The sequence below is a fragment of the Bos taurus genome, chromosome 2 (assembly GCF_002263795.3).
Source record: "Bos taurus isolate L1 Dominette 01449 registration number 42190680 breed Hereford chromosome 2, ARS-UCD2.0, whole genome shotgun sequence".
NCBI classification, from domain to species: domain Eukaryota; kingdom Metazoa; phylum Chordata; class Mammalia; order Artiodactyla; family Bovidae; genus Bos; species Bos taurus.
In genome coordinates this window covers 117400395-117426109 of record NC_037329.1, presented here as the reverse complement: position 1 = coordinate 117426109, position 25715 = coordinate 117400395, and the positions used below count along the sequence as shown (strand labels likewise).

General features: G+C 42.5%; 1 protein-coding gene and 1 non-coding gene across 2 annotated transcripts in view; one reads left to right on the top strand and one right to left on the bottom strand.

Annotated features, from left to right (window-relative positions):
• Positions 1 to 25715, top strand: part of DNER (delta/notch like EGF repeat containing) — a 391251-nt gene that overhangs the window by 344963 nt on the left and 20573 nt on the right. The window contains exons 10-11 of the mRNA XM_003585774.3: positions 5045 to 5158; positions 21117 to 21248. Coding sequence (XP_003585822.1) covers positions 5045 to 5158; positions 21117 to 21248 — 246 coding nt within the window. The remainder of the gene's footprint in view (positions 1 to 5044; positions 5159 to 21116; positions 21249 to 25715) is intronic.
• Positions 9513 to 9621, bottom strand: LOC112443603 (U6 spliceosomal RNA). The gene has a single exon (XR_003031993.1). It is a non-coding gene; the product is annotated as a U6 spliceosomal RNA (small nuclear RNA).

The window sequence follows — 25715 nt, the reverse complement described above, 5'->3', positions numbered from 1 at the left end:
AATTTCTAGATTGTATACCTAGCCATTCTCAAGTACTGTGATTGATAGAAAAATGGATAACTCTGGGTTTCTTCCTTTATCAGCTTATTGTTTAACCAGAAGAGCAGACTGAGACTGGCACACACAAGAAATAAGGAGGCGAAGGTCGAGGTGTCAGTTGTAATTTCTAAAACAGATTAGAAAAGGTTGAGCTCTGTGAGGTTGAAACCCTGGAAAAGTTTTCTTGGCGGAAAGCAGTTTGAATAAAGTAAGATGATGTCTTCAAATGAATAGGAAGTTCAAAGAACACTTCAAGCTAATTTTCTTTACCTGACTTAATTTTCTTGGAGATAAAATAAAAATTTTTCAGTTGCGAAAATATCAATCACGGCCGAAAATTGTGATGACAACAGAGGTTTATAATTGGAGCACGACTCTTTGAATTTTTGCTCATTTTAATTCTAAAATTAGCTGCCAGAAAGAGCCCTGTTGAAATAAAGATCTCTTCTGAAACATTGCTGCTCTATGCCTTAATATAAAAAGTATGATTTTTCATTAGTTTTGACTGATTTACAGTTTATTTTCGCTTGAGACTAAACATAAGTTGCGTAATAGTGCGTGCTGCGTCCCTTGCCAGTGGGTGATGCGTGCGTCATTCTGCAGACTTAGTCTGAAGTGTGGACCTGGCTTTCCCTGACAGAACAGGCAGATTTGGAATAGTGTCTCACTCCTCTGGCAACCCTACCTGTGTATCGGCCAAAGTACACAGACTGTCGCCCCTCCTGGAAGGACAGGATGCTGGTGGTATAGCCATCATTTCTTTCCCGTGGTCTGATACAGCCTCTGCTCTAAAGGCCCTCAGAGATACATGGGGGAATCAGACAGCAAAACACGTAAGTGGTGATTTAACACTGTGAACTCTGGAATCATGGGATCTCCACACGCCCTCAATGTGGCAGAAGAACAAAGTCCTGCCTTGGGAGAGTCAACTTCAGGAGGGAGGGCGAAGGAAAGCGTCATGGTCAGAGGACACAGGATGCCTGACATTTAGTGTTGTGCAAGGGAATGGGGGCTCTGGGGGTGCAGATGAGGGGAAACCAGGGACCCTGAAGAGCAGAGTTGAAGGGGATGTATCTGGTCATCTCAGTGGTGTTCATGACTTTCTCTTCTCTGCATTTAAGATTTCTAGCTCATAGTGGTTCAGTTCTGACCAACAAACTGAACAGCATGGCACGTGTTTCTTGCAAAGGGCTTAGCGAGGCTCAGCGTATAGAAACATGAGTCAGCAAAGTGCTCTCTGGGGACGTTTGAGACCGTCTTGCTTCGAAGTTATCCTCTTGCTGTGAAGATTAGTGTTTGTCCCATCTTGCTGCCAGAAAACTCTCAATGAACCTCAAGTGACTGAATATCTTATCTTTTGAAAAAGAGAAATAACAAAGGATAAAATCATTGCCCAAACACGCAAAAGATTGAAGTTGCTTATTATCTTGAGTGTTTTCATCAAATGTACCTTACTGAAGGCTTTTAAAGCTGAGATGCTTAAACACTCAGCCTAGAACATGCTTTTTGGCCTTACTGGAGGAATGTGGTAATTTGTGTGTTAATGTATTAGTTATATGAATATTTTAAGATTAGGTTGGCAAAGGTATTACTAAAAATCCAGAAAAACATGACCTTGATTGCTCTTACTTTAGGTCTAACGGATACTTTTGCTCTTAGATTTCAGAACACTTCTGAACTTTGGTGTGGCTGTATTTCCTGTTAATGGAAAGCCTCGTTTGTCACCTGGTTCCCAGTGATCAGCCTCCTAGGAACTTCTTCTTGTTCAGTCGCTAAGTCATGTCTAACTATTTGCAACCCCATGAACTGCAGCACATCAGGCTTCCCTGAACTTGCAAATATGTGAATTCTTGTTTTTCATAACACTTAGAAGCAGAAAATGCTCTTTTGCATTTTACTGTTTCAGTTCAGCCTGTGCTACTTGGGTATCACTGGAAAGATGAAAATAGAGACTCCTGGGTGAAGAGACTGTACACACTCAAGCAACGAGCAATTACCAGTTTTATACTTTAATCTCTAAATTAGTTTTTTAAATTAATTAATTATTTGGCTGCGCTGGGTCTTCATTACTGCCCATGGGCTTTTCTCTGCCTACAGCAAACAGGGGCTGCTCTTTGTTGAGGTATGCAGGTTTCCCATTGCAATGGCTTCTAGTGCGCAGGCTCAGTAGTTGTGGCATGAGGGCTTAGTTGCCCTGCAGCATGTGGAATCTTCCTGGACCAGGGATTGAGCCCATGTCCCCTGCATTGGCAGGCAGACTCCTAACTACTCAACTGCCAGGGTAGTCCAATCTTTAAATTAGTTTGACCTTGAATATTTACTGTGAGTCGTGGGTTTGTTAAGGATGAGTCAGGGAGGTGCCATCCAGTCTTTGGAGGCAGAGAGGGAGCTAGGAGATACTTGGGGGCTGGGAGTGCTTCCCACCAGGCATGAGGCAGTGGGCTTAGGGTGGTGGTTGCAGGGAGAAAAGTCAGGCAAAGATATGAAAGGCACTTTGGAAAAATATGTGGTAAAATATTGTTCACAAGTTGGATATGATGGCAAAGGATAAAAAGAAATGAAAACGCATCCATTCTAAAATGCTTTGTTCATTGCTCAGTGTCTAAGTTGTGTCTGACTCTTTGTGACTGCAGCACACCAGGCTTCCCTGTCCTTCACCATCTCCTAGAGTTTGCCAAAACTCATGTCATTGAGTCACTGATGCCATCCAACCATCTTATCCTCTGTCGCCCACTTCTCCTCCTGCCCTCAATCTTTCCCAGCTTCAGAGTCTTTTATAATGAGTTGGCTCTTCACATCAGGTGGCCAAAGGATTGGAGCTTTAGCTTCAGCATCAGTCCTTCCAAGGAATATTCAGGATTGATTTCCTTTAGGATTGACTGGTTTGATCTCCTTGCAGTCCAAGGGACTCTCAAGAGTCTTCTCCTACACCACAGTTCAAAAGCATAAATTCTTTGGTGCTCAGCCTTCTTTATGGTTCAGCTCTCATATCAGTACATGACTACTGGAAAAACCATAGCTTTGACTATACAGATCTTTGTCAGTTAAGTGATGTCTCTGCTTTTTAATATGCTGTCTAAGTTTGTCACAGCTTTTTTTCCCCAAGAAACAAGCACCTTTTAATTTCATGGCTGCAGTCACTGTCTGCAGTGATTTTGGAGCCCAAGAAAATAAAGTCTGTCACTGTGTCCATTCTTTCCCCCATCTATTTGCCATGAAATGACAGGACTGAATGCCATGATCTTAATTTTCTGAATGTTGAGTTTTAAGGCTTTTCCCTCTCCTCTTCCACCTTCATCAAGAGGCTCTTTAGTTCCTCTTCCCTTTACCACGCTCCAATAAATCATTAGTGTGACTACAGACAGGGAATTCTGTTTTCTTTTTCTCTTGCATTCCACACCCACCCCCGCCCCCACATCCCATTTCCTGAACCTTGCTTCTTAAGACATTGAAAATTAGAACAGAAAGGAGAGAAAAAAGTCCCAGCAAGAATAATTTCAGTGTCAAAATGAGTCACTGGGTGTGGCAGTCTTTTGTACAATATGAGTGAAGTAAGGAAGTGGAAATTAAATAAATATCCTTTTATTATTTGATTTATGCTTATGTTTTCTTGAGACTGTCAGAAAGGATAAGTTTCATTATATAGTTTCTTACCCAGAATATAATTTATCTTCCTCTCCAAAGGGGAGGGGAACAAAGAGAGAGATTAGTCTATTCATCCATCTGACCTTCCAGTGAAATACCAGAAATTCTACCTTTCAAAGAGCATTGGATTTTTAAAGTTCTTTTAAAAAATAAAATGATGAAAATGCCATATAGTCATTGTGAAAAATTCTAACAATGTAGAGATATACAAAGTGACATTCAAAGAAATTCATTTTTCTCTCAGTTCAGCTTCAAGCCTTTGCGTACATACATATACACATAGACTACTTTTTAACGCCAAGGGAAACTGTTTTTGTTATAAAGACTGTTTTTCAGTGCCTCTTTTGTTTGCTGTTGAATGGGTGCAGAGTTCCATAGACTCTGTATGTTTCCATGGCAGTCAGAGCTCCATCTCATGAACTGTTCAGCGAGCACAGGATCACATTCAAGTGACCATCATCTTTGGGTCCCTCTCTGCCAGCTTGGTGACCTTGCATTTGGATGTTTGTCTCCTAGTGTTGACTCGAGGATCACCTTATACATAAAGCACAGCAGAAGGATCTGGAACACAGTATGTGTGCAACACGTTGCCTTTCATCTGTGGTGAACTGGTTTGATCTTTGGGGATGAAGTCTAAGGACCTCCTCTCCCCTGCAGTTTTCCAAAACTACAACTGGAGCTCGTTTAAATATCTGACTCCAAATCTTTACCTTCAGGATACTGTTTATCAGTTATATTGACATTTTTTTGTAGACTGTCTGGCTACGTTCTGTTTCTTTTGGAGACTTAGAAACCATGTGTCACTGATAAATTTAATCTTTCAATGTTTTAACTTTCTGTTGCCCAGACTTTGGGGTGTGGGGTCAGAGAAAATACAGAGAAGACTTTATGGTGGGACTTATGATCAGGTACTGAATTTGATACTTTCTAGTAAGGTGTGTTTTTACAACTTAAAGTCAAGGGTGGGCTTCCCTGGTGCCTCAATGGTAAAGAATTTGCCTGCCAAAGCTGGAGATGTGGGTTCGATTCCTAGGTTGGGAAGATCCCCTGGAGAAGGAAATGGCAATTCACTCCAGTATTCTTGCCTGGAGCGTTCCATGGACAGAGGAGCCTGGTGGGCTATAGTCCACAGAGACGCAGAGTCGGACATGACTTGAGCAACTAAACAACAGCAAAAGTCAAGGGTGGGCACATGAATACATATACATGTGTGCACACATGCGTGTTCATGCACACACACACGCACCCCTCTGGGAATCAGCGTTCACACTGTTCAAATCTATTCAAACACTTTCCTTTCCAAGGCCATGGGAGCTGGAGACCTTAGCAAGTTACCCTTTTTGCATCTGTGTCTCTGCAGGAATCCACTGCGAATCCTACAAGGACCCATGCGCTAATGTCAGCTGTCTGAACGGAGGCACCTGTGACAGCGAAGGTCTCAATGGCACGTGTGTCTGCACACCAGGATTTACAGGCAAGTGACCCAGAAACTGAGTTTTCGAATTACTGCAAAATCCCTGAGATTGTAGCTGTGAAAAAAACCCAGAAACCTCTATGCATACATTATTGCAAAATATGAATTGCACTGCAGAAGGTAAGCAGGGATCGCTTGGATGGAGACCAGTTTTAAAGCAATTTACCGTGTTGTCATTAAGTGAGGCTCTCAGATCAGCATTTGGTTCGAAGACTTGCTGAGACTGCCCTTACTATGTACGTTTTCTGACTTGTAGCTTTGAAACGTGAGACATGAGCCATTACACTCACACCTGATAAAGTGTCAGTGCTAATGGAGGCGAGAAGGAGAATGGAAGGGTCAAATGTGTCTTCTGCAGAAACTGCATTTCACCACCAGGTTTATTTCTATTGAAAGATAACGGCAGTGTCTGGATTTACTTATTTATTTTAATTGAGGGATAATTACTACCTTGTGATGGTTTTTGCCATACATCAATATGACTCAATCAGTATGAATCGGCCACAGGCATACATGTGTCCCCTCCATCCTGAATCCCCCTTGCACCTCCCTCCCCACCCCATTCCTCCAGCTTGTCACAGAGCACCGGCTTTGGGTGCCCTGTATCGAACATCAAACTCCCACTGGTTATCTGTTTTGCATATGGTAAGGTATATGTTTCAGTGCTATTCTCTGAAATCATCCCAGCTTTTCCTTCACCCTCTGAGTCCAAAAGTCTGCTCTTTATGTCTGCGTCCCCTTTACTGCCCTACGCATTTGAGTCAGTTCTAGTGAAGTGGATGAACCTAGAGCCTCTTATACAGAGTGAAGTAAGTCAGAAAGAGAAAGGCAAATATTGTATATTAACATCTGGATTTTGCATAATGGAGAGATGGTGGGGGCGATGAGAGGGAGACCTTGGATTAGTAGTGAAGGTGAGGACAGGAGAGGTGTGGGCAGAGGGAGTGGATGGGGGAGAAAATATCTGATGGAAGAACAGGTCGGGAGGACAGGGCTGGGTTCAAGAGGAGCCTTGGAGGCCCCTGGGCTCTGAGTGGGAAAAGTCACTGTGGGCAAGGGGAATGAGCCTAACAAGGGCTCCTTTGAAGTCACCCCTCAAAGATCTCAGCGGGTTGTGAACACCCCAAACAGATGTGAAGTGTCATATGCATGTGTAAATACTGAGGGGGAAGTTCTTAAATTTTCATCAGATTCTCAAAAGAAATTAGGAACCACTTGGGTAGCGGAGATTCCATCTTTTGCTTTGTTAACTGAGCACAGGAGTGCGGAGATGTAGAGCGTAGGTCAGGTCTCTGTTTTGAGCACTTGCTCAGCCAACAATAGCGTCAGGGTCACTCTGGCTTGCAGGTTGGGAAAGGTTAATATACAGGGTGCTGACAGAAGAAGGTGGGCACTAAAGTTTCTGGAAATACATTATCATTGGCTGGAGAGTGCATTGCATGCTCACTTCTCCCTGCTAAGCCACAGAGGCCACCTCCCCAACCCTGAAGAATTCCACAGAACCTGGACCCCCAGTCCGTCCCTGGGGAGCCTCATTCGTGCTTCTGGGGAAGATGCCAACAGTCAAGATCAGGAGGAGCGACCCTGATCTTCCTTCTGTTTATCTGTGTCACATCCTTTGTTTTCCTTTTGGCTTTTCCTGGGACTGAGAAGCGGGCTTACTCAGAAAATTATCTGCAGGTGGTTTTGTTTCTGACCAGTTTATAAACACACAAGGACATTTGTTCTCATCAATAAATGCAAAGATAATATTGGGGAAGCACTCCATTTTTCCCCCTAGACATTTATATCCCACAAATAATAAAAAGTTTGGAAGAAAAATGAGAAAATATAGTGCCATAGAGAAAAAAAAAAAAAAACACCACTTAAAACTGTGCTACTAGGAGACAGCTGTTGTTAACATTTTGTTACACTTATCCAGGGGTTTTCCTGAAGGTCTGTTTGTGTTTAAGATACAGTGTGTAGTGTAAATGCATATGTTCGTGCCTGCTAAGTTGCTTCAGTCATATCCAACTCTTTTCGACCCTATCGACTGTGGCCCACCAGGATCCTCTGTCCATGAGATTCTCCAGGCAAGAATACTGGAGTGGGTTGCCACACCCTCCTCCAGGGAATCTTCCTGACCCAGGGATCAAACCCACATCTCCTGCAGTTCCTACATTGCAGGCAGATTTTTTTTTTTTTTTTTACTGCAGAGCCACCGAGGAAGCCCGTAAATGCATATATTTGAACATAAAAGAAATCATACTCTTCATACTGTTTTTCACTTAAAGATATGTGTATTTCATAAATGGCACTTTCACATTAAGGAATATGCTTCTGTTTATCATTTTTATTGGCTGTCCTGTCATCAATTCCATGATATGTCAGGATTCTTTTTTTAACCCATGCTCAATTCAGCTTTTGGAGAGATGGAACTTTTTCCGATTGTAAACAATATTACAGTGAATATTCTTGCATGCATGTCTGTGAACTTGTATGATTATTTCTTTGAGCTAATTTCCTAGGAATGGAATCCCAGGATCCAGGAGAATACATACTTATTTCCATATTGCTCTCCAGGAAGAAACCTTGTACCAATATTTACTTCTATCCTGAGTGCAAAGAAGCTTTTATTTCCTTGAAAGTGAAAATGTTAGTCACTAAGTAGTGTCCAAGTCTTTGTGATCCCATGGAGTGTAGCCTGCCAGGCTCCTCTGTCCATGGGATTTTTTTTTCAGGCAAGAATACTGGAGTGAATTGCCATTTCCTTCTCCAGGGATTCTTCCCAACCCAGGGATCAAACCTGCATCTTCTGTGTTGGCAGGTGGATTATTTTTCCACTGAGCCAGCAGGGGAGCTCTGAAGAGACCTTTTAAATGAAAATCTAATCTTGTCTCTCCCTACTTAAAATCACCTACTGGCATATCATTGTCTTTAAGACTTTTAACTGGATCATCAAGACCTGGGAGGTTTGGCTGCATCCAGTCTTCCCAGGCTTGTCCTGGGCCCTCTTTGCCTGCTTGATTCCTGAACAGCAGTGCATGATCTTCTTCTCAGTAATGTTCTTCCTGTGTGTCTCCCGCCTCTCAATCCCCTCTGCCTCCCCCACTGGCCATACACCTTTTGGTTGTTGTTTAGTTGCTACATCTTGTCCAACTCATGTTCTAGGTGAAAATTCCACCCCTAGGCCTTCGGAGAAGGCAATGGCACCCCACTCCAGTACTCTTGCCTGGAAAATCCCATGGATGGAGAAGCCTGGTAGGTTGCAGTCCATGAGGTTGCTAAGAGTCGGACACGACTAAGCAACTTCTCTTTCCCTTTTCACTTTCATGCATTGGAGAAGGAAATGGCAACCCACTCCAGGGTTCTTGCCTGGAGAATCCCAGGGACAGGGGAGCCTGGTGGGAGGCCGTCTATGGGGTCGCACAGAGTTGGACACGACTGAAGCGACTTAGCAGCAGCAGCAGCAGGCCTTTCTTATTCTTACTGTGATTGCATCAAGCAGGAGGACTCTTCCAATTGAAGCAGGCTCGAACATCACTCTAACTGGTCTTTGAAAATAACAAATGCCTGTTTTTACTCAGCCGTAGTCATTCTTCAACATTTTTCAGCTACCTTTCAGTATTTGTCTTTCAGTTCACAGAACATTCTGTAAGTTCCAGTTCATTTTCACAGGCAAATGTCATCAGTGCTTTATTCTCATTGAGATTTTAATTTGACTTTCTTTGATGTTGAGCATCTTTCATGTAATTACGGATCCTTCAGATGTCTTTGGGCTTCCCTGGTGGCTCAGATGGTAAAGAATCTGCCTGCAGTTCAGGAGACGTGGATTCAATACCTGGATTGGGAAGATCCCCTGGAGAAGGAATTCTCCCACTCCAGTATTCTTGCCTGGAGAATCCCATGGACAGAGGAGCCTGGCGGGCTACAATCCATGGGGTCACAAAGAGTCGGACACAACTGAGAAACTACTTTCACTTTTTTACTTTCATATGTCTTCCCTTGGGAAAGGTCTTTTCAATTTTTTGCCCAGTTTTTAAAAATTGAATTTTTGTCATATCATTGAGTTGTTAGGGTAATTTGCATATTCTAGATACAAATCCTTTGTCAGATAAACATTTGGCTTGTCCATTCATTCTTTATTTTTTTCCCAGCAGTACATCCAACCATATATTCTTTTTTTAAATTAATTTATTTTTGTTGAAGGATAATTGCTTTACAGAATTTTGCTGTTTTCTGTCAAACCTCAACATGAATCAGCCATAGGTATACATATATCTCCTCCCTTTTGAACCTCCCTCCCATCTCCCTCCCCATCCCAACCCTCTAGGTTGATACAGAGCCCCTGTTTGAGTTTCCTGAGCCATACAGCAAAAATATGAAACACTTTATGAATTTGCATGTCATCCTTGCTCAGGAGCCATGCTAATTTTCTCTGTATCGGTCTAATTTTTTACTATATGTGCTGCCAAAGTGAGTACCTTCCATACATTTTTAATGTTTTTGTGTGTGTGTATGTGTGTGGGGAGCAAGTGCTTTTTTTTTTTTGGTAATCTCTAATTCATCAATTTTTTTCTCTTTTGGTTTATTCTTTCTTTACCTACCTTATGATGATGACATTTTGCCCAATGTTTTCTTCTAGAATTTTTAAAAATAGATTTTGCTTTTAGGTTTAGGTCTCGAGTTAATTTTTTGTGTGTATGGTGTGACTTAAGGATGGAAGTTTATTTTTTCCCCATATGAGTACGAAGTTATCCTAGCAACTTAACTAACGGAATTCATTAGCACATTTTTTTTAAGGAAATGATTGACTATCTGTATGTCTTTTTTTTATCCCTTTGGCTGTTTTTTCAAAATCAAAGTTTTTATTTTGAGATAATTGAAACTTCAGACTTCGTGAACAGTTTCAGTAAATAATAGAGAGGCATCCAGCGTGCAGTTTACCCTCAGTGACAACATGCTATAGAACTACAGTACAGTGTCTTTCCCTGATTACTGACATTCACACAGTCAAGTTCCAGACCATTTCCATCACAAGGATTCCTTATGCTGTCCTTCGATAGCCACGCCCGTTTCTTGTCCACTACAGGAAAATTTCCTTAATCCCTGGAAAGTGCTAATCTGTTCCGCATCTTTATAACTTTGGTATTTCAAAAATATTTTATACATGGAATCATATAGCATGTAACCTTTCAAGTTTTTTTCACTCAGCATAATTCTCTGGCAATTCATCCAGATCACTGCGTGTATCAAGTGTCTTCCTTTTTATTGCTGATCTGCCTTCTATGGTATGAATACTCCATAGTTTGTTTAGTTATTCACCTGTTGAAAGAAATCTGGGTTCTTTCCAATTTTGAGCTATTACAAAGAAAGCTGCTGTAAATCTTCATTTACAGTTTTTTGTGTGTGAATATAAGTTTTCATTTTTTTCTGTAACATTTGCCAAGGAATTCAAGTGCTGGGTCATTAAGTACTTGATGTGGACTTTTCAAAAAAAAAAAGATGTCAGAATATTTCCAGAGTGGCTTAACCATTTTTTACTTCCCATTAACCATGCATAATAATCCAGTTTATCTCTCTCCTTGCCAGCATTTAATATTGTCTTCATTTTTTTATTTTAGCCATTTTGGTATGTGTTTAGTGATGTTTTGTGGTTTTAATTTGAACTTCCCTAATGATAAAGATGGGCTTCCCTGATGGCTCAGCAGATAAAGAATCTGCCTACAGTGCAGGAGACACAGGAAATGGGTTTGATCCCTGGGTCAGGAAGATCCCCTGGAGTAGGAAAATGGCATCCCACTCCACTATTCTTTCCTGAACTCTCCCATGGACAGAGGATCCTGGCGGGCCACAGTCTGTGGGATTGCAAACTGAGTGACTGATGCAAACACGAATGATAAATGATGTTGGACACCTTTTCGTGTGATTATTTTACATCTACACTTACTCTTTGGCCAAGTATCCCTGCATGTCCTTTGCTGACTTTCTAATCACATCCCACATATCAAGGCTACATACTATGATTCCTGACCACTGACATTGACCTTGATCACTTAGATAGTGTTTATCGAGTTTTTTCCCGGTAATGTTTTTGTTTCCCCCTCTTTGCATATTTTACTCTTTGAAAGGACCACACTGAAGGAATGGGGAGTTATACCCATCTCTTTGGAGGAAAAGTTGCTACATAAACTATGTGAAATTCTTCTGTAGGAGAGATTTGTCTGTTTTGCCACATTTGTTTGTATCAGTGTGATGTTATGGATATTTATTTTATCAGATCATATCAGATCAGTCGCTCAGTCATGTCCGACTCTTTGCGACCCCATGAATCGCAGCCCGCCAGGCCTCCCTGTCCCTCACCAACTCCCAGAGTTCACTCAGACTCACGTCCATCGAGTCAGTGATGCCATCCAGCCATCTCATCCTCTGTCTTCCCCTTCTCCTCCTGCCCCCAATCCCTCCCAGCATCAGAGTCTTTTCCAATGAGTCAACTCTTCACATGAGGTGGCCAAAGTACTGGAGTTTCAGCTTTAGTCAGAAGATTTTTATTTATTTTGTTGCTCAGAATGTTCCAGATTTGGACATTGGGAATTCTTTCATTTGGCTCCTATTGTCCCCGGACAATGAACACACTCCGTTGTTGTGTTGGTGGTGGTTGTGTGTGTGTGTTTTATATGCTTTCTGGCACTGAAGATATCCCAGTCTTATCTTATATATTTCTTGCTCCTGTCTTAGAATCAGCCATCTCTCCAAGGAGAATGGTTCCTTTTATTGCAGAATGGTACTAGAAACCAAGATCTGGCCTCAAACTGTGCTCGATATTCCAGGCACGCCTTTGCTTCTAATCTTCTCAGCTGACATAGCAAGCAAATGTGTCTGTATACTAACCCATGTATTTATAAATATTGCCATTGCAATATTTAGTTTAGTTCAGCTCAGTTCAGTCGCTCAGTTGTGTCCGACTCTTTGCGACCCCATGAACCGCAGAACACCAGGCCTCCCTGTCCATCACCAACTCCTGGAGTTCACCCAAATTCATGTCCATTGAGTCAGTGATACCATCCAACCATCTCATCCTCTGTCGTCCCCTTCTCCTCCTGCCCTCAATCTTTCCCAGCATCAGGGTCTTTTCAAACGAGTCAGCTCTTCACATCAGGTGGCCAAAGTATTGGAATTTCAGCTTCAACATCAGTCCTTCCAATGAACACCCAGGACTGATCTCCTTTAGGATGGACTGGTTGGATCTCCTTGCAGTCCAAGGGACTCTCAAGAGTCTTCTCCAACCCCACAGTTCAAAAGCCTCAATTCTTCGGTGCTCAGCTTTCTTTATAGTCCAACTATCACATCCATACATGACCACTGGAAAAACCATAGCCTTGACTAGATGTACCTTTGTTGGCAAAATAATGTCTCTGCTTTTTAATATGCTGTCTAGGTTGGTCATAACTTTCCTTCCAAGGAGTAAGCATCTTTTAATTTCATGGCTGCAATCACCATCTACAGTGATTTTGGAGCCCCCCAAAAATAAAGTCAGCCACTGTTTCCACTGTTTCCCCATCTATTTGCCATGAAGTGATGGGACCAGATGCCGTGATCTTCGTTTTCTGAATGTTGAGCTTTAAGCCAACTTTTTCACTCTCCTCTTTCACTTTCATCAAGAGGCTCTTTAGTTCTTCTTCACTTTCTGCCATAAGGGTGGTGTCATCTGCGTATCTGAGGTTATTGATATTTCTCCCGGCAATCTTGATTCCAGCTTGTGCTTCTTTCAGCCCAGCGTTTCTCATGATGTACTCTGCATAGAAGTTAAATAAGCAAGGTGACAATATACAGCCTTGACGTACTCCTTTTCCTATTAGAAACAGTCTGTTGGAACAACAGTCTGTTGTTCCATGTCCAGTTCTAACTGTTGCTTCCTGACCTGCATACAGGTTTCTCAAGAGGCAGGTCATATGGTCTGGTATTCCCATCTTCTTCAGAATTTTCCACAGTTTATTGTGATCCACACAGTCAAAGGCTTTGGCATAGTCAATAAAGCAGAAATAGATGTTTTTCTGGAACTCTCTTGCTTTTTTGATGATCCAGCGGATGTTGGCAATTTGATCTCTGGTTCCTCTGCCTTTTCTAAAACCAGCTTGAATATCTGGAAGTTCACGGTTCACGTATTGCTGAAGCCTGGCTTGGAGAATTTTGAGCATCACTTTACTAGCGTGTGAGATGAACGCAATTGTGCGGTAGTTTGAGCATTCTTTGGCATTGCCTTTCTTTGGGATTGGAATGAAAACTGCCCTTTTCCAGTCCTGTGGCCACTGCTGAGTTTTGCATAGCCATCTATATCTGAATTAAGCTAAGCATGAATTTACACTAATTTCTCCAACTCTACTCCATTACTACATGGATCATTCCAGTCTTCTCTCTTGTTTATCTGGAAATTCCCACACCAACAGCAAGATTCCTAGCTAGTACCATCCAACGTTGTTTTACTTGTTTAATTCCTGTGTTCATGTAGAGCAGTATCAGAGTTCTTCTTTTTTTTTTATCTCATATCACTTTACTTATTTATTTATTTTTAATTTTTTATTTATTTTTTTAAAATTTTATTTTATTTTTAAACTTTACATAATTGTATTAGTTTTGCCAAATATCAAAATGAATCCACCACAGGTATACATGTGTTCCCCATCCTGAACCCTCCTCCCTCCTCCCTCCCCATACCATCCCTCTGGGTCGTCCCAGTGCACCAGCCCCAAGCATCCAGTATCGTGCATCGAACCTGGACTCAGAGTTCTTAAACTTGTGTCCTTGTGGGACGCTAGAGAGTACAGTGCTGGTGTCCGGCTCCTTTTGCCTTTGGTCCTACCAACTCTGCCCATTGCAAGGTTACTCAGGTCAGCACTGCCCCTCACCCCTCAGTGAGCTTTGTGTCATGCATTTGTAAATACTCTTGGATTATTTTCTTCACAGTCTGCATTCTTTTCTGGCATCTTCCAACTAGAGGGCTTGCTTTTATTTTTCGTATAGAAGTACAGTTCTCAAGCACCATGTTTTGAAAAGGCTGCCTTTCCTAAATAGAACTGCTTCTAAACCTTTGTCAGAAATCAGTTGGCCATATTTGTGTGAATTCTCCCTTCTGTTTCATTGATCTATGTCTCCATTCCTCTGCCATTACAACTCCAACTTTATTACCGTGCATGCTCCATCACTCAGTCATGTCCAACTCTTTGTAGCCCCATGGACTGAAGCCTGCCCGGCTCCACTGCCCATGGAATTTCCCAGGCAAGAATACTGGAATGGGTTGCCATTTCCTTCTTCAGGGGATCTTCTTGACCCAGAGATCAAACCCATGTCTCTTGGATTGGCAGGTGGATTCTTTATCACTATGTTAGCTATAGACTTTTTAGATTTATTTCTATCAAGTTGAGGCAGTTACTCTCTATTCCTTCTTTGCTGGTAACTTTAGTTATGAATAGCTATTGAATTTTTCCAAATGCTTTTTTTGCATCAATTGATGTTATCATATGATTTTTCTTCTTTAACCTATTAATATGATGGATTATATTGATTGATTCTCAAATACTGAATTAATTTCTTGTCTCTCTGGAATAAACACCATTTTGTCATAGTGTACAATTCTTTTCTATATAGCTGAATCCTGTCCTTTAATATTTTGTTCAGAATTTTTGTGCTCATATTCATGAGGCATATTTGTAGTTTTTTCTTTTTATTAATATTGTCTTTGACATTTTTATATTTAGAAGTTCCATTCACTTTTTTTTTTTATATCTTCCATTTTTATCCTCATCTTCCCCATTATTTCCCTTCACGTTTTCAACAAATTTCTTATTTATTCACCATCATCTGTTGCTGATATTTCTGGATCTCTGAATTTTGACTGACTTTCCTTCTGGGTATGGATCCCATATTCCTGCTTTTTTTGCACATCTGGTATTTTTTTGTCTGACTGCTGGTCATTGTGAGTTAAGTTTTTGAGTAATTGAATTTCTTTAAAAAGTGCAGGCCTTCTTTGTGGTAAGTAGGTAAGTTACTTGCTGACCTGATTGATTCTTTCAAGGTTTGTTTTGTATTTTGGAAGGTGAAACTCTAGTAGCATTTACAGTAGAGATAATTCTATCCTGCTACTTAGATGTGACCTTTTCCTCTGTGAATGCCCAGGCCGAGGGTGGCGGGGAGGCCAGTGAAATGTGTATTCCAACTTGTGAAAGTTTAAATAATTCCCAGTCCTCTGTGAGCTGTGGGCAGTGTCCATCTTTCCCCCGCTTTGCTCTGCCTGTGGCGTTCCAACCGACTCAGGCACGGTACTCAACAACAAACTCAAGGGGTGCAGCGCATCTCGGGTGCTCCTTTACTATGTGGCTCTATCTTCTATGGTGGTCTGTCCTACAAATGATAGCTCAGTCAGTTCAGTCGCTCAGTTGTGTCCGACTCCTTGCGACCCCATGAACCACAGCACGCCAGGCCTCCCTGTCCATCACCAACTCCCGGAGTTCAACCAAACCCATGTCCATTGAGTCGGTGATACCATCCAACCATCTCATCCTCTGTCGTCCCCTTCTCCTCCTGCCCTCAATCTTTCCCAGCATCAGGGTCTTTTCAAATGAGTCAGCTCTTCACATCAGGTGGCCAAAGTATTGGAGTTTCAGCTTCAACATTAGTCTTACCAATGAACACCCAGGACTGATGGACTTTCGGATGGACTGATTGGATCTCGTTGCCGTCCAAGGGACTCTCTACCTGTGTGCTAAGTCCTTTCAGTCATGTCCAACTCTTTGTGACCCTGTGGGCTGTAGCCCACCAGGCTCCTCTGGCCATGGGATTCTCCAGGCAAGAATACTGGAGTGGGTTGCCATGCGCTTCTCCAGGGGATCTCCCAGCCTAGGAGTTGAACCCATGTCTCGTATGCCTCCTGCATTGGCAGGTGGGTTCTTTACCACTAGTACCACCTGTGAAGGCTGAGCTGCTCCAAATTCCAATTATGCCCCTCAGTTCAGCAAAACCACTGTGTTCTAAATTGGTTCCAGGCAGAAAGCCAGGATGGTGTTGGTACTCCGCTGTTTTCTTTCTCTGTCTCAGCAATCAGTTAGGCACTGCCTGTTGTCTAATGTTTTAAAGGTTTTTAAAACATATATATATATATGTTTTGTTCACTTGTTTAATTATTTACAGTGGGAAGGCAAGTCAGGTTCCAGTTACTCCATCATTGTAGAAGTTCCAAGTAATTATTTAGATTCATTTCATCTGAAATAAAATGCTTGTAAAGTATGAAGGTGGAGAAGGCAATGGCACCCCACTCCAGTACTCTTGCCTGGAAAATTCCATGGGCAGAGGAGCCTGGTAGGCTGCAGTCCATGGGCTTGCTAAGAGTCAGACACGACTGAGCGACTTCACTTTCACTTTTCACTTTCATGCATTGGAGAAGAAAATGGCAACCCATTCCAGTGTTCTTGCCTGGAGAATCCCAGGGGCAGGGGAGCCTGGTGGGCTGCTGTCTATGGGGTCTCACAGAGTCGAACACGACTGAAGTGACTTAGCAGCAGCAAGTATGAAGGAGTTATAGTTAAAGCACCCATTCCAGTGCCTGGCACATAGTAGGCTGAAATTTTATAATACTAGATATTATGATTATAATAACTTTCATTGATATCATTCAGTGGAGGCTCTATTAACCCAGGGATTTACTGACAGCAGTGACTTTTGAATACTTATCTTTCTCATTTTAATTTATCCAAGGGAAGCATACAGAATTAAATAATACACTTGTAAATTTGCATAAATACTAGCAAAAGTAATACCTACTATACAGATTGCCTCTCATAAAGTAGTAGATTGAAAAGCAATTGGAAAAGATTTAAAGCTCAGGCTCTGATTTCCAGCCTTAGTCAAGTAGAAATTTCATTTCATATTCTCTTTGCAAATGTTATTCAAGCACAATGATGATTTAAAAGTAATTGATTTTCCCCACTCAAATAAAAAAAGTAAGCAACTCAAGAAAAAAGTAATCTGGCTCAAGGCAGCAAAAGCATAAAGATTTATTAAGTAAACTATGAGTAGAGAAAGATGATATAATGTACTGAAGACTCTTCTACTAAAATAAGTTAGAATGCATATTGCTTGGAGATCAAATGGTGAGGTGTTGAAATGTACATAAAAATATAGTACTCCTAATACAAAGAAACATGAATGAAACCCAATTTACTCCCTATGTGCTCAGTTGCTCAGTCATGTCTGACTCTTTGTGGCCCCATGGACCGTAGCCCACCAGGCTCCTCTGCCCATGGAATTCTCCAGGCAAGAATACTGGAGCAGGGTGCCATGCCCTCCTCCAGGGCATCTTCCAGACCCAGGGATCTAACCCATGTCTCTTGTGTCTCCTGTATTGGCAGGCGGATTCTTAACCACCAGCACCACCCTGGGAAGCCCATTATTTGTAATAAATCTTCACATACTTTGCATAAGACTAATAACAAAGTGCATTATTACTCTGAGGCAAAAAGAGCAGTCATCTTTGAATTTCTCCTGCGTGAAATTTTCCTTGAGTGGCTCCACCATCAGAATCACCACATATTCCTACCCCAAGCATGCAACACTATGAAGACATCAGGTGTAGCAATTAAGGGATAACAATTCAAGTAGAAATGTTGGCATGTTCATGTAAAATAGGCCAGTGGAGTCAATCTAAAGGTATCTTTGAACTGTGAACTGCTCTGAGATTCTTCCTGAGTACCTATGCTGTGGAAATAGCTGCTGGCTATTTGGGCTCCTGACTGGCATGGAGCTTTATCATAAACTAATGTCTGCTGCTGCTGCTGCTGCTGCTACTGCTAAGTCGCTTCAGTCGTGTCCGGCTCTGTGTGACCCCATAGACGGCAGCCCACCAGGCTCCCCCATCCCTGGGATTCTCCAGGCAAGAACACTGGAGTGGGTTGCCATTTCCTTCTCCGATGCATGAAAGTGAAAAGTGAAAGTGAAGTCACTCAGTCGTGTCTGACTCTTAGTGACCCCATGGACTGCAGCCTACCAGGCTCCTCCATCCATGGGATTTTCCAGGCAAGAGTACTGGAGTGGGGTGCCATCGCCTTCTCCGAAACTGTCACTGAACCCCAAATATAGCTCTAAGAGCACGGTGGTGATGGAAACCAGATTGGGACAGGTTTGGAATTCTCTCTGGGTCCTGGCTCTCTGGTTCCTGGGTCTTAGAGAGTTGATAAATGTCTGTAGAATAAGTTGACCCTATTTTCCCCTGCCATTCTCTCTTCCTACCAAGTCCTTCCAAATTAGTGAGTGCCAAGAAGAGATAAATCTGAGGATCTTGGACTTTTCTCAACTATTTTAGAGCCACTTGGAGCTCCAAGAGCCAAAACATGCATTAGGGCTGCTCTGGACCTGCACTTGGCATTTATCTCCCCAGGAAAGCTCTGGATCTGAGCGGGACTGGACTGACGGCTCTAGGACTGCCCAGAACTTAGGGGATTAGAACGGTCTGACACTGATGTTAAACTTCTGGAGCAGAGTGGGCTTTTGAGTTTTGCTAGGCTAGAAACCATTCCAGTGTTCTCTCATGGAGAATCCCACAGACAGAGGGCCCTGGTGGGTTACAGACCATGGGGTCATTGGACAGGACTGATCGACTGACACTTTCCCTTTCAGGCTGTGGAAGTAGGGAGAAGTCAGGTCATTTCTGTAGCCATTGGTGCAAAGGTGGCCAAACATCTTATTTCAGAATTTGCTGTAATCAGATAGCCAGGGAAAGAGCTATTGTTTAATAAATACCTCAATTAAGCTTGTCTTGCTAAATGGATGGAAAGCAGTACTGATGTGTATATTCGTCAGGGCCTTTGATTTCATCCTTTTATTGTTTCTCAGCACGTTCTTGTTTATACATCTCTTCAACTAGTCTATACCAAGTAATGCCATTTGTAATAGTTTAGTCTATGTGCTTTTCCAGTCAGAGTGATTGCCCCATTCATAGCAAGACAACCTTTGAAATAGGTTAGTAAGAGGCAATCAATTTCATGTCTTTCCTATTGACATAAATGACTATTTATTGCAGGAAACAAATTCACTTAGACACTGCTGAATTATAATCAACCTAGTAGGACCTGGACGTAGTAAATGTTTCATTTGACAGATTTTACTTTAAAAATAGATGCCAGGTGTGAAAAAAGTGTGAAATGAAACAGACATGAACTATTTTGGTTTGAGATTCTGCCTCTAAAATGGTCTGTGAGTGACATATGGTGGTTTTATAAATGCAAGGTAAACCCGTGGCAGATAGAAAAGCACTTTAACACCAATTAAATAAGCCTGGAAGCAATTACCCAAATACATGCTGAGACATTGCCTTTGAAGATTGACAAAATATTTGATTTTGCTCCTTTGCTTTAATTATGATGATAGCAGTGCTCAGAGATTTTTTTTTTAATGTCACCTTTTTCATTTGTCTCAACAAATGGAGGTATATTTAGGGAGCTTGGGATTGACATGTACACACTGCCATGTTTAAAATGAATAACCAACAGGAACCTACTATATATACAGCACAAGGAACTCTGTGCAATGTTGTGTGTCAATCTGGATGGGAGGGGAGTTTGGGAAAGAATGGATATATGTATATGTATGGGTGAGTCCCTTTGCTATCCACCTGAAACTGTCACAGCATTGTTAATCGGCTATACTTCAATACAAAATCAAATGTTTTTTGAGAAAAGATAGCAAGAGGTTTCTAAAAAGAGCTTGGCTTTTCTCATTTTCAAACTTGTAAGTGACTACCTCAATCTGAAGTATCCTGTATTCGGTCCTGATGTCACCTCTTTTAGACGTGTACTCATTTAGTGTTGACTCATAGTTTGGCTTTAAATCACACAGAGATGGCTTCATATTGGTAACTTCTAATAACAAGCTATTGCTTGTGAGTTGGCCTTTTGACCACAGTGACATCAGCCCCCGTTCTGGCTTGTTAGTTTAAACCAGGCTTTCTCTGAGAGGGGCAAGGATGCCCCCAGATGTTGGGAGTGGCAACGTGAGGAGCCCAGGTCACAATTTTCATTATGGATGGACCCAAGCAGTGGTGAGCTCCCCTCGGGCACTGTTCCCAGGGAAGATGGGTTAAAGCCTGGGCTCCCCCGAGAGATCACAGCTGTCTTTCCTTAGGTGGGCTTGATGCTCTCCCTGAAGCATATCCCGGGGTTTGGAAAGGAGATTGCATTTGTATTACTGACTCAGGCTAGGCACGCAGCTGCACCCTAGAATTATCCAGAAAATAGTCAGATGTCCAGACATGCACATTCAAATACTTGGCTCCCCAAAAAATCATAAACTGTGAGTTTTTTGGCTTTCCAGAGCTTCAGAAAAACAAATAAGAAAATCCAGCTGATTCCGTCTAAAACAAAATGATTTCTTTAATAAAATCAGGAATCCAGGTTTGTTTCTCCCATAAACCATGAAAGGATTATTCAGACATGGGAATCAGCTTCAGATCACGAATTTGATAGATTAAAGGAGATTCTTTTTACTGGCACCATTTCTTTTCCTTTTTTAAGTTTTACTTGAGTAAAGAATGTCTTGTCTGGAATTCTGGGAGACTTCTGCAACTTTATGCAAACAGCCAGTTGGGCTGCAATGCAGGCGAGCACGTGTGCTCAGTCACATCAGTAGTGTCCAACTCTGTGCGACCCTATGAACTGTAGCCCACCAGGCTCTTCTGTCCATGGGATTCTCCAGGCAAAAATACTGGAGTGGGTTGCCCTACACTCCTCCAGGAGATCTTCCCAAATCAGGGATCAAACCCACATCTCTTATGTCTCCTGCATTGGCAGGCGGGTTCTTTACTACTAGCGCCACCTGGGAAGTCCATGGAGAGCTTGAACCTAGCCTTAGATCTTTGCTGAGCCAGAGAAGTGACAGGGGTCAGAGCCACTGGGACAGCTAGCTGGCTCACTGCTGCTTTCCTTTATCTCCTTAGGGGAAGAGTGTGACATCGACATCAATGAATGTGACAGTAACCCCTGCCATCACGCCGGCACCTGCCTGGACCAGCCCAATGGTTACACCTGCCACTGCCCACATGGCTGGGTGGGAGCAAACTGTGAAATCCGTGAGTATTCCTGCAGCTCAGCCCCTGTGATTTTCCATTCCACTTTCATTCAATGAGAAGAAGAGGCTGACTGTGTCCAGCCAGCCCCACGTCACTCTTAGAAGAGGCAGTAAGGCCCAGAGTGTTACCCTGAGCCCCCTGTGCTTCCTGGGTCCTGGTTAAATATTTTTGCTCACTGCTTTATGCTGCTCCCCATCATTTCTGAGCCTGAATCCAGCCTTCCCACTGGGATGAGAATGCGCCGATGTCATCCCGAGTTCACGGCTGCAAGACAGCCAAAAATGTGCTTAGCAGAGAAGCATTAGAATCCGATCCAAAAAGAGAATCTTTGTGTTGAAAGCATAAATTAAAAACACACACACACACACAAAGAATGTAAATTCACTTCGCATTTGTGTCTTCAAATGTATTAGGTTCCATCAGTTGCCCGGAGAGAAGTCCAGGGAGGATGGGCATCACACAAAACCTGAAAAACATTTTGAGCTGCTTAGAGTGAGGTGTTCTCTACAGATGGACGCACAGAAGTTCGACAGTGTCAGAATCAGGACTATATATGTTCATATGAAAGTCTGGTAGCTTCTAGGATCGAAGTGAAAATGAGAACTGCACTGGAATTGGATTGTTGTTATTTTGTCAATCACTAAAAACTCAACTTTGAATGGTGTTTTTCTTCTCATTTAAATTAGGCAGGGTAGTTGAGTTTGCATATTTCTCCAGGGCCTTCTCGCCTCCTCTTCATCAGGCAAAGACTCTGCTATGTGAGTTTGGAAAGAGGCAGTTATGTAGACATAGCCCTGTATGTCAGTCTCCCTCCTGGGCTGGCCTGCCTGCTGCCGCTTCTCCTCCAGGTTGTAGTGTTGCAAGAACAGACCCCTCACTGGTGGTTCAGCACAGGCTTGTCTGCTAATTCTTTGTGTGTGTCTGAAGTGGGGGTGTGGTCAGTTTCCAGAAACCTTTTTATCCACAAATATGGACCATATTCTTCAGCATCAACTTGGCCAGTAAAGGTATTTGCGTTCCTAGCTACTCACTCTTTGTCTCTCATCTTGGCTCAGGGCTTGAGAGAGGAAGAGATGAATTCTTTTTAGGATTCCCCCTTCAATCTTTTCAAATACTCATCCTCAATCTTTTCAAATACCCATATACAGAATGGTCTTAGGGATCCTTGGTCACAATAGGTGAGAAACATTCTGTTGTTGAGGAAAGGGAAGGAAAGAGATTCCAGTGGTACAAATGCTAAGGGCTATGATTCAATGCAGGGTATTAAAACTAAAGTAGGTCCGGGATGAAGGAAATGGCAACCCACTCCAGTGTTCTTGCCTGGAGAATCCCAGGGACAGGGGAGCCTGGTGGGCTGCCATCTATGGGGTCACACAGAGTTGGACACAACTGAAGTGGCTTAGCAGCAGCAACAGCAGTGAGATCTGTTAAAGGAAAGGATCCCAGATTTGGGCCAGCAGGACCTTGGTTCTCGCCCTGGCTGTGGCACTTCTTGTGTTAGTTATGCTGAGCCTCAGAGTACTTATCCAGTACTGATAAGTACATAAGTACTTATTCAGAGTACTTATGAAAATGGGACCCATTTTCATTCTAAAATTTGGTAATTCTGTGAAATGACAAATTTCATGCCTCATGGCAGATCTTGGAGAAGGAAATGGCAACCTACTCCAGTACTCTTGCCTGGAAAATCCCATGGATGGAAGAGCCTGGTAGGCTGTAGTCCATGGGGTCACGGAGAGTTGGACATTGCCGGGGACCAGCCCCGGCTGATCCAGGGTATTCGAAGGAGAGACGGCGTAGTCGAAGATCAGGAAACAATTGCTTAATTAAACGTTAATTAAGGATATAAAGAGTAATAGAATGAGGATAGCTCAGTGAGGAAATTCAGTGGAGAAAAGAGGCTGAAATAATTCAGCCAGAAGGTAAGAGAAAGAACGACATGGTGAGACCAAGTTTCGGTGAACAAGGCCCACACTTTATTTTCCAAAGTAGTTTTTATACCTTAAGTTATGCATAGAGGATAATGGGGGAAGGGGTAGAGTCATGCAGTAAGCCAGGCTTTCTTCCTGCAAACTTATCATATGCAAAAGTTTAGGTGATTTGCATCATCTTCTGGCCTGGAGGCCTTTTTCTCTAAAGGTGATTATTCTAAAGTCAGGCCCCAGCCTCCAAAAAGCATTAGATAAAGTTGCATTCCTACAGAGCAAAGGTGTGGTGGGCTATAACAAGAAAAAGAATTAACTCAAGGGTCCCAGGTTACAAACATTAAAGCTACTATTTACACCAATTATATTAATCAATACACTGCCAGGGACACAGCAGGTAGGGGATATGGAGACTTAGCAGCAAACATTGGCCCAACAAGTGAAAATCCCTTCACCAATACAATTTCTAATCAATCTTTTAACTGCTCAAAGGAATCTGTATTTAGACAGTTTAGAACATCTCATGCCTCTCAGTTTGGAGGCTCTGAGCAATCACATGTGGCCGGAAAAACCTATTCAGGCAGGCTAGAGGACTTCCAAGGGAGTTTGTAGGTTGAAACACTGTCACACCCAGGAATTATTAACTGGAGCTGTAAGCTAACTCTTTTTTCAGAGAGGTAGTGGGGGACAGCCCCCCGTAAAGTCAGAGGTGTAGGTGAAAGCACAAAGCAGAAAGTAGGCAGACTCTGGTTTTGGGGGTAGATTGCTCAAGAATTTCCAGGGAGACTCCTGAGGCTTGATCCCGCCTTTGCGTGTATGCCAAGCCTCCTTCCTCATGACCTTTGCCAGGGGCGGAGCTCGCTCCCTGCAGGACATGACTGAGCGACTTCACTTTCACTTTTCACTTTCATGCATTGGAGCAGGAAATGGCAACCCACTCCAGTGTTCTTGTCTGGAGAATCCCAGAGACAGAGGAGCCTGGTGGGCTGCCATCTATGGGGTCGCACAGAGTTGGACACAACTGAAGTGACTTAGCAGCAGCAGCAGCAGCAGCATGGCAGATCTATGTATAATTTTAAATTTCTAGTTGTGAAAATAAATATATAGGAGAGGAGAGTATGGATAAGAACTCAGAAACACAAAGGATGCCCTTGAGAAGTTTTGAAGTAAAATTGTATCATTATTAAAAAAAAAATCTAAATTTTACTTCTTTCTGGTGATGATATTATAGGCAAAAGATATACATGGATGGAATAATCAGGATGAAAGGTGACTTCATGTTCTAGTGACATCATATTCTAGCTCTGTGACCTGGACAAATAACTATATCTCAGCCTCATCTTTCTCACTTGTAAAATGGTGATAGAAAAGTTGCTGGGAGGATTAAAATTAAGGATCCTTTGTGCAGATCTCTGGTGTGCAGCAGTAGACACTTAAATAGATGCTAGTTGCCTTTTCTGTTTCTTTCTATGGTACTGTAGCTCTTATACCTTGAGCCAGCTGGCGAGGACTTGCCTTTGACAATCGTGTTTTTAGATGATATATGCCCAGAGCACAGGCCACTCTGAGTGTGTGGATGTGTTGGGCACATCCCAGTACACACAGGGTTCCCTGTTCTCCCAGAATAGCACTTTCCATTTGATGGTCTCACTTGCACCTCTCCATTCAGTCAAAGGTGTTAAAAAGAAATGTTATCACAGATAAGGCTCCGTCACATCTCAGTGTTGGTTGCTTCCATCCTTGACCTGAGTGTAAGAATGGAGAATGAATGTGTAAGATTTGTGATGACACACAGGTGGAGCTAGTGACCAGTGCTGAGATAAATGGACCTGAATCAAAAGAACAGATCTAAGGGCCAGGAGTGAAAGGAAAGTTTGGGCCATGAGTGGGCAGAGATGATATGAGGTCTCTAGTCCTCTATGAGCCATGGAACCCATGGTCTCTGAGTTTCTTTCTAACCTGGAACATCTGTGATTTTCTGAATTGGCTGGAAACCAGGAGGAGGGTGCCTGAAAGATACAAGGTCAGGTTGGTAAATCTCAACAGGAACTCTCAGAAGGAGAACAATGGTGCTGTTAGAGTTACAGACAGTCCTGCTGATTGAGAATCGGCCAGTTCTATACACCGAGTCAATCCTAAAGGAAATAAACCCTGAATATTCGTTGGAAGGACTGATGCTAAAGCTGAAGTTCCAATACTTTGGCCACTTGATACAAAGATCTGACCCGTTGGAAAAGACCCTGATTCTGGGAAAGATCGAAGGCAAAAGAAGAGGGCAGCAGAGGATGAGATGGTTGCATAGCATCACCAACTCAACGGAAATGAATTTGAGTTAACTCCAGGAGATAGTGAAGAACAGAGAAGCCTGGAGTGCTGCAGTCCATGGGGTTGCAAAGAGTTGGACACGACTTAGTGACTGAACAACAACAACAACAGCAACGTATATTGAGCAGTTGAATCTATTGTTAAGCCATTGATTTAATAACATTCTGTGGTTGAGAAGTAGGGGAACAAGGTATCTTGGATTTATGCATTTAGTGAA